Source organism: Colobus angolensis, unplaced genomic scaffold (assembly GCF_000951035.1).
Source record: "Colobus angolensis palliatus isolate OR3802 unplaced genomic scaffold, Cang.pa_1.0 Scaffold8, whole genome shotgun sequence".
Lineage (NCBI taxonomy): Eukaryota > Metazoa > Chordata > Mammalia > Primates > Cercopithecidae > Colobus > Colobus angolensis.
In genome coordinates, this window is record NW_012121820.1 from 6,361,822 (window position 1) to 6,371,456 (window position 9,635).

The 9,635-nt window shown below is 46.4% G+C and overlaps 1 protein-coding gene across 8 annotated transcripts in view; it reads left to right on the forward strand.

The window, feature by feature from the left end:
• ZMYND8 (zinc finger, MYND-type containing 8) overlaps nt 1-9,635 on the forward strand; it is a 163,406-nt gene that overhangs the window by 131,454 nt on the left and 22,317 nt on the right. For 4 of the 8 annotated variants that reach the window (XM_011928843.1, XM_011928842.1, XM_011928841.1 and 1 more), the window contains 2 exons: nt 1,200-1,580; nt 3,870-4,060. In XM_011928843.1, coding sequence (XP_011784233.1) covers nt 1,200-1,580; nt 3,870-4,060 — 572 coding nt within the window. The remainder of the gene's footprint in view (nt 1-1,199; nt 1,581-3,869; nt 4,061-9,635) is intronic. The other 4 variants (XM_011928846.1, XM_011928848.1, XM_011928849.1 and 1 more) reach the window with 1 other exon arrangement.

Consider the following 9,635-nt stretch of genomic DNA (forward strand, 5'->3'; position numbering starts at 1 on the left):
AGGTTGGGATCATCGGCAGCCTTTCCACCACGTAAGGTAGCAATATGTCTGCATGGTATTTACTCTGGGCTAGATGCGGTCCTAAGCACTTTTTTTTTTTTTTTTTTAATGGAGCCTCCCTCTGTCATCCAGGCTGGAGTGCAGTGGCGCGATCTCGGCTCACTGCAACTTCCGCCTCCCGGGTTCAAGCAGTTCTCCTGCCTCAGTTTCCCAAGTGCACCACCACGTCCGAGTAAGTTTTTTGTATTTTTAGTAGAGACGGGATTTTGCCATGTTGGTCAGGCTGTTCTCAAAATCCTGACCTCAAGTGATCCGCCCGCCTCAGCCTCCCGAAGTGCTGGGATTACAGGCGTGAGCCGCCATGCTTGGCCTCAATTTATTTTTTTATTTAAAAAATTCCCCCTGAAAAAACCATCTGCAAGTATAAACTCATTTTAGACTTGAACACCACCCAATAAGAACAGTAGCGCACAGTATACATAAAAGCTGGTGACAGGAATAAATCCAATCAAAACCAAAGCAATGCTACTCAATCCTAGATCAGTACCATTAGGTTGGGGGAAGGTTCTGGCCTTGGGGCAGAATTTGTGTTCCTGGTATTGTCATGGCTATCAGTACCGCCTTCAGACTTTGCCCTGGAGGGAATCAGAAGAGATAAAAAGAATACTTTTCTTTCTGGGTAATTGAGTGTTACTTACTTCTTTGACCATTGGGAGGCCATCTGGTTCTTTGGAGTATTGCTTTCTACCTTCTCTAGCCAAAGAGTTTCTCTTCATCTCTGAATTCACTTCCGCTGGGCCTCTCTCAAGGTGCCAACTAGATTTTAACTTTGCGAAAAGGGCGTGAACATTGATTGAATCTGTTCGCCCGCTGCGTTGTCCACTAGGTGTAGGGGAGCTTGAGCATAGGAGCTGGGTCTTGTTTGCCTCATTGTCCCCAGAGGTCTTGACTTGTATCTCAGATGTGAGCCGGCGCTCAGTAAAGGAGGCCGGTGCTCGTGGAGATGGAAGACGCTGCAGAAGTGGCCTCAGCGTTAGGTGAGAATGTACTCCTCCAGCGCGGTGTGCTTGGCACGTCGAATTGGTTCGGCTTTCCTGGCTTTCGTAGGTTTTACCCAGAACTTGCTGACGTCAAGACGCTGCAGGCGAACCTGAGTGAATTCCCGGTTTTTGTTTGTTTTTTCTTCATGCATTGGCTAGTTGTAGGTAAAGCTCCACCATCCACGACGGCGGGCAGCCAGTCTCCCCCGGAAACGCCGGTGCTCACCCGCTCTTCCGCCCAAACTCCCGCGGCTGGCGCCACAACTACCACCAGCACGTCCTCCACGGTCACCGTCATGGCCCCGGCCCCCGCCGCCACAGGAAGCCCGGTGAAAAAGCAGAGGCCGCTTTTACCGAAGGAGACTGCCCCGGCCGTGCAGCGGGTCGTGTGGAACTCATCAAGTAAGTTTCAAACGTCCTCCCAAAAGTGGCACATGCAGAAGATGCAGCGTCAGCAGCAGCAGCAGCAGCAGCAAAACCAGCAGCAGCAGCCTCAGTCTTCCCAGGGGACGAGATATCAGACCAGACAGGCTGTGAAAGGTACCGAGCCTCCCCTTCTGTTCTCCGTGGCGCCCGCTCCCATTTTGCCACATCGACAGGAGAAAGTCATTGCTCTTTTATTTTTATTTTTTTTTAGTTCTCGTTTGTTTCCCGGCCATTGTATCTTGAAGGCCTTGCACATTTCATTTGACATTATTTTTAAAAATTGTTTTGCTACTTGCTTTTTTACTTTCAAAAAGTTTTTTTGTTCATTTTATAAATTATACATGCATATATTCTCCTTAAAAGGGGGGGCAGAAAGTTTTACATAAAAGTTTATTGTCCCGTTTACCTTCCATTTCATTCTCTCCCTTCCACAGTGACCAGTATCAACCGTTGTAAAAGCTTTTCTATGCATGTATGCATGTATATGTATATATACATATCTGTATGTATATATGTGCGCGTCATGTATATGATGCCATAAAATTAGTCCTTTTTCCCCTTTTTTTCTTTTTTAAAACATAAAAATGGTACCATACTTACTTTTTTTTTTTTTCCCACCCATTAGCATGTTTTGGAGGTCCATCCATGTCAGCACATACAGCCCTGCCTTGTTCTTTCGGACTGCTGCATAGTACTCCATAGTTTATTTAAAGTATTCCCCTCCTGATGGGCATTTAGGTTGCTTTCAGTTTTTTTTCTACTGTGAGCAGTGCTGCAATGAATATCTTTGTATAAATTTCCTTGTGCACATGAGGGAACCTCTTGGAATTATTTTGGAAAAAGTACAGTGCGAGAAGTTGATAGCGAAGGTTACCTTAGTAACTGGAAATTCGTCACACACAAAAGATGAGCCAGCCTTGAGAACCACTTGCTGAAGTTGCAGAATCAGAACTCCCACCAGCCCTACAGGAGGCTCCATCTGGAGCTGAAATTAGGCCAAACACAGTGCTGATCTGACTGGTTGATACCAGTTTGCCTGGCTTTTGTGAGCATTGATGTAGATCTCTTTCTATCAGGAAACCTGCATCTAGATCCTCAAAGGCTGGATTCTTCAACGGAAACTCATAGTGAGTGCACCCCTGTGAGTGGGGTTCGTGAGCAGCAGGACGTGAGGTTGAAAGGTGGCCAGGTCTTGAATTGGCCCTCAGTGAAACGCTTCAAAGGTGGCAAGGGAGTGGGTCCTGAAAAATTGGCCAGGCAAAATTGGGAGTACAGTTGGAGTAATCTTGCTGTTTAAAAAGTTGGTGGGGCAAAGCCAAGTCTAGGATATCTGAGATTGGAATTCCTGCTTTCTGTCTTCTGTCTTCGTATCTCGTAAGCAGGAGGCTTCCCCAGGGGAGTTTAATTGCTACCAAGAACAGGGTCGGGCGCAGTGGCTCATGCCTGTAATCCCAGCACTTTGGGAGGCCAAGACAGGCAGATCACTTGAGGCCAGGAGTTCAAGACCAGCCTGGCCAACATGGTGAAACTCCATCTCTACTAAAATGGAAAAAAACCCATAAAACTAGCCGGGCACATGCCTGTAACTCCAGCTACTCAGGAGGCTGAGGCGTGAGAATCCCTTGAACCTTGGAGGTGGAGGTCGCAGTAAGCTAAGATTGCGCCATTGCATTCCAGTCTGGGCAACAGTGAGACTGTCTCAGAAAAAAAAAACAAAGAAACAAACAAACAAAAAAAACCAAAAAAGAGTGCTGCCAAAAAGAGGCTCATTGCTTCAGATAGTCTTACGCCAAAGTAGAGCCTAGTTAAAGGGGTAAAGACAGATTTAAATCGGTAATACGCTACTGTAATGGGGCAAGAGTCTAACATAAACTGAAATTAACTTTGATTTGTACAGAGGTGATTGGGCATTTTAAAGGGAGAATGAGGGAGTAGGGATGGGAGCAAGTCATTGAAGTTAAACATCACAGAAGCAAGATGAGGGGTTGGTCTTTGTGAAACCCATCTCGATTTGCTAACGGGCACTTCATGAAGTTGGGCCCCTACTCTCCCATAGAGACTGGGATGCTGAAGTCCTGTCTTCAGGTGTTGGCTGGAAGAAAACTGTCAGTTATTTTGCCAGCATTGAGTTTTCCCAGGCAGGTGCTTTAAGTGGGGGTTGGGGTCATCCTAGCATGCACTCTTGAGCTCTTAGAAACTGTCAATGTTTACTCAAGTCTTTCCAGGCCAAGGTTAGGGCCTAGTCGAGAAACCTGGATAGAGTTTGGTCAAGGGGAGCATCTTTGTCATTTAAAAGTAGAAAAGTTCTCAGGACGTATATTAGGGGCTTTGCTTCTACACCACAGCTCTATGCTAGGACGGGTCCTTCCCACGTGGGATAATCAGGATGCTTTGCCTTCCTAGCTGTCCAGCAGAAGGAGATCACACAGAGCCCGTCCACGTCCACCATCACCCTGGTGACCAGCACACAGTCATCACCCCTGGTCACCAGCTCGGGGTCCACGAGCACCCTTGTGTCCTCAGTGAACGCTGACCTGCCCATCGCCACCGCCTCAGCCGATGTCGCCGCTGATATTGCCAAGTACACTAGCAAAGTGAGTGGATGGGAGAGCTGCCGCAGAGACGGCAGGCAACTGGCAGGTTGTCAGAACCTTGGCCTTGCGAGGGGAGGCATGAGCGTCTTAACCACGTAGGCTTTAGGGAGTGGTTAGGAAGGAAGACCCTTTTTTTTTTTAAACAGAATCTCCAAGACCACTTTCTTTCATTTGGGTCTAACAGAGAAACATTAGAATGGACTGAATCTTATTCCAAGTGGGCTTAGATTCTAAAGTCAGTTTATAAAGTGCAAATGACATATAATCAGAATTACCTTCGAGAATTCAAGTCACTCATTAAGGCACTGGAACACATGACTGATCCTTCAGTGAACAACTCACCAGGGGTTTGATTTGCATTTAGAGCTTTGCATGTGGAGCAGAAAGTGACAGAGTCTTAAACATGAGACTGGCAAGGTGAAATGCCCGCACTTTAATTTTTCCAGGAATCAAGATGGATGAGGAGGGGGACCAAGGGGACCCCCTCTCCCCCTTCTCCTGCCCTCTGGGGCACAGTCCCTATTAAGTGGCCTGGTGGCCAGAATTGCCTGTTGTGGGCAAACTTATGGTCACTGTCTCAGCACAGGCCCTTCTTTTTTTCTTTTAATTTGCCAAGTGCTTTTTTGGTTTATTTGTTTGTTTGTTTTTGAGATGGAGTCTCACTCTGTTGCCCAGGCTGGAGTGCAGTGGCACGATCTCATCTCACTGCAACCTCCGCCTCCTGGGTTCAAGCAATTCTCCTGCCTCAGCCTCCCAAGTAGCTGGGACTACAGGCACAAGCCACCATGCCTGGCTAATCTTTGTATTTTTTTTTTTTTTGAGGCGGAGTCTCGCTCTGTCGCCCGGACTGGAGTGCAGTGGCCGGATCTCAGCTCACTGTAAGCTCCGCCTCCTGGGTTTACGCCATTCTCCTGCCTCAGCCTCCCGAGTAGCTGGGACTACAGGCGCCCGCCACCTCGCCTGGCTAGTTTTTGTATTTTTAGTAGAGACGGGGTTTCACCGTGATAGTCAGGATGGTCTCGATCTCCTGACCTCGTGATCCGCCCGTCTCGGCCTCCCAAAGTGCTGGGATTACAGGCTTGAGCCACCGCGCCCGGCCTAATCTTTGTATTTTTAAAGTAGAGATGGGGTTTTGCCATATTGGCCAGGCTGGTCTCAAACTCCTGACCTCGGGTGATCCACCCACCTTGGCCTCTCAAAGTGCTGGGATTACAAGTGTGAGCCACCACGCCTGGCCTGCCAAGTGCTTTTATGGTCATTGTTGAATTCAGGTAGTTACCATCTGCAGTTCTCAGCGTCATGTGAGAGTGCCCTGTACTGATGTACTGTGTACCTTGTCATTAGACCACATTAGTAATAATAACCATCAGAATGTCAGCTCCGCAAAGGCAGGGATTTTGGTCTGTTCTGCTCACTGCCAAGGTCTAGAACAGTGCCTGGCATGCAGTAAGTGCTTGACACATAGTTGGGCTTTCTTTTTATTGGCCTCAATTATTATCAATAACTTAACAATAGTTATTGATTTATAATCTACTGAGATTATTTAGTAAATTACTAAGTAGGTAATAATTTACTCTTTACTGATGAGTAGATTACTAATACTGATGAGTAAACAGTTCTGGTTTTCAGAGAGAATGGATGAAAATAATTGAGGATGGTTGTTTCTAGAATTCTTTCTCTTTTAAAAATGCAAACAGGGTCTCATTTTGTTGCCCAGGCTGGTCTCAAACTCCTAATCTTCCTACCTAGGCCTCCCAAAGCGTTGGGATTACAGGTGTGAGCCACCACACCCAGCCTGTTTCTAAAATTCTTATAGTCTTACTGATAAAGAATTAGCTTTAATATATTGAGTTAAGGGAAGAGGAATCTTTTTAAATTCTCAATGGTGAGAGAAATATATACGAATTTTTTTTTTTTTACCCAAATGAGTTTTCATTGGTTATGTTTCTTTTTATTTCTTCTGTGTAGGTGTAATTGTTATCTATTGCTACAGAACAAATTGCCACAAAACTTAGCAACTTTAAACAGCACACACCTTTATTTCCTACAGTGTTTGTGGGTCAGGAATCTGGGCCTGGCTCCACAGGGCTCTCCACTTCAGGATCTCTTGCAGTTGCAGTCATGGTGTCTGCAAGGGTTTGGGACTCACACAAAGGCTTAACTGGGATCCACTCTCCAGGTCATTTAGGTGGTGACCAGCAAGATTCACTTCCTTGAGGGCTGGTGGTCTGGGCCACCCTCAGTTCCCTGCCATGTGGGCCTCCCCAGCATGGCAACTTGGTTCATCAAACCAGCAATGGAGACTGGGCACGGTGGCTCACACCTATAATCCCAGCACTTTGGGAGGCCGAGGTGGGTGGATTGCATGAGCTCAGGAGTACAAGACCAGCGTGGATAACGTGGTGAAACCTCATCTCTACTATAATACAAAAAATCAGCCTGGCATGATGGTGTGCGCCTATAGTCCCAGCTACTCAGGAGGCTGGTAGACAAGACTTGAACCTGAGAGGTGGAGGTTACAGTGAGCCGAGATTGTGCCACTGCACTCCTGCCTGGGTGACAAAGCGAAACTCTGTCTCAAAAGCCAGCAATGGAGAGAGCCTGCTGGCAAGACAGAAGTCACAGGCTTACTTAGGCCAATCACAGAAGTGATACCCCATTACCTTTACTGTATTCCATTGGTTAGAAGCAAGTTGCTAGGTCAGAGGGAGGGGATTACAGATGGGCACAAAATAGTACTAGGTTGGGATCATCGGCAGCCTTTCCACCACGTAAGGTAGCAATATGTCTGCATGGTATTTACTCTGGGCTAGATGCGGTCCTAAGCACTTTTTTATGTTACTTACTCAGTCTTCTTGACAAATTGATGAAGTGTAGGTACTGTTATCAGCCCAATTTTATAGATGAGAAAACTGAAGCCCAGTGATGTTACACAGTGTGTCTAGGGTCACAGGCTAGTGAACGGCCAAGCTGGACTTTGAATGATAGCAGCCAGGCCCTAGAGAGCGTGCACTTAACCTGGCTTTGAGCTGCGTTGTGCGTTTCAAACAAGCCTGCTGATCACAAATGTTTGTGCCACAAACTGTTGCCACACGACTTCTATAAGCATCTGCTCTTAGGATTCAGTGTGGCTGTTTGAGCCAGTGGCTGTAACCACACCACTTTGGAAGGCTCAAGTGGGAGGATCATTTGAGGCCAGGAGTTTAAGACCAACCTGAGCAAGACACGGAGATCATGTCATGTCTTTACAAATAAAAAAAAATTAGCTGGGCATGGTGGCACATGCCAGTAGTCTCAGCTATTCAGGAGGCTGAGATGGGAGGATTACTTGAGCCCAGAAGTTTGAAGCTGCAGTGAGCTCCGATTGCACCATTGCACTCCAGCCTGGGTGGACAGAGCGGGACTCTGTCTCAAAAAAAAAAAAGTCCTGGTGCAGTGGCTCACGCCTGGAATCCTAGTAGTTTGGAAGGCCCAGCTGGGTGGATCACCTAAGGTCAGGAGTTCAAGACTAGCCTGGCCAACATGATGAAACCCCGTCTCTACTAAAAATACAAAAATTGGCCTGGCGTGGCGGCAGGCACCTATAAACCCAGCTACTCAGGAAGCTGAAGCAGGAGAATTGCTTGAACACCCAGGGAGTGGAGGTTGCAGTGAGCCGAGATTGTGCCACTTCACTCCAGCCTGGGGGACAGAGTGAAACTCCGTCTCAAAAAAAAAAAACAAAACACAGTACCAAACTGAGACTTCTTGCTAAAGCGATCTGTAGGATCCTGTAGGATTATTAGAGAATTGAAAGGGGGTAATTTTTTTGTTAGTGATTTAAGTAGGTGTCTGGTTTTGCCTGAATGATCTCTTGTTCTACCTTCAGTTCTCCTTACATCACCTTCCCTTGATTTGGTCCCAGCTGTTGGCTCATGAATGGGAAAGCTGAGGCCTGCTGAGTGGATCTGATTAGTGGTTTGCAGGAAGACTGTTTTCTCAGCTCCTGCAACCATTTTAATTCTGTTACCTTCTGCATCCCGTTTGTTCTTTAAAAAGTTATTAAAAAAAATTTTTTTTTAGAGATGGGGTCTTACCCGGCTAATTTTGTGTTTTTAGTAGAGACGGGGTTTCACCATGTTGGCCAGGCTGGTCTTGAACTCCTGACTTCAGATGATTCGCCTGCCTTGGCCTCCCAAAAGTGCTGGGATTATAGGCGTGAGCCACCGTGCCTGTCCAGGAATGATTTTTTTGATAGGTGTTTTCTTTGAAGTTAAAAAAAATGAACACAGTGACATTTTTTGGGAGCTGATGAACTTTTCCTGTCTCTGAGGTGACCTGGAGTGGAAGATGCAGTTCTGTGTGTTTTGGCAGAGTGATATTCTTTACTGATGTCGAAGTCTTTGCTGTATTTGGAAGTTTATAGTAAAAGGCAGTCCACGAATGCATGATATCTTTTAAATGGAATGTGACCATTGCATTAGCAATGTATTGAATTTCGCCCACTTTCTAAAGTCTTCTTGTAAAGCCATTTAGTTGTAATTTTTAAAACGGACACGGTGGGTGCAACAGAGCAAGGAGACAAGTGCAGGAGGCTGCAAAGCTGTGGAAAGTGCAGAGTGTTTTTGCTGGCAGTGGCCTGGTGTGGACTCCACACAAGCTGAGAGTGGAAATCTCAACAGAGATTTTATTCATTTTACTCCATTTTGGGGCGAATTTGGGCCTACTATTTTGGGGCTTGGCAAAAATTATGCAATTGCATACTTGTATGAATTTATTTTTCTTTAAAAATAGGATGCATCTAATGGGTATTTCTTTATGAACACCTACTCTGTGGCAGGTAACAAGACACAGTCCTTGCGTGTTTTTTTTCATTTAATCCTCCTGCACTCCCTACCAGGGGGGCATGCAGTTCTTTTTTTTTTGTGGGGAAACCGAGGCTTAGAGGTTATGGATAGTGAGGCATCAGATACGAGGCTGCTCTTTGTTCCGCCTTCTCCCTGAATTGGGGCATCTAGAAAGCGCTGGAGAGACTTCGTACCAGTCAAGCCGGGCCTGAGACAGAGCCTGATCTCCTGTCCCCTCCTCTTTCTGCTGTGATGGGGGAAGGGTCAGCTGGCAGGTGGGAGATAGAAGAGAAATTCATCCTACGAACATAGTCAGAAAATCCCTGGGTGCCTGCTGCATGGACCTTAGTTGATGTCACCAACTGGCTGATGCCTTCAAGGGTCAGATAGTTAAAGAAAAAAAGATGGGAAATGAACTGCAAAGACAATGTCCTGACTGAAGGCATTAAAATGACAAACCAGCCATATCTATAAAATGGACTATAAAAAGGAATGAAGTTCCGCTCCTACTGCAGCACGGATGCGTGAATCACAGAGGACCTTGAGTTGTGTGATTCCATTTATATGAAATGTCCAGACTGAGCAAATGTGGAGAGACAGAAGGCAGATCAGTGGTTGTCAGTGGCTGGGGGAGGGGGGATGGGATACCGGGAAGTGAAGACTAAGGCCAGGGGAGTGGGATTTTCTTTCTTTCTTTCTTTTTTTTTTTTTTTTGAGACGGAGTCTCGCTCTGTTGCCCAGGCTGGAGT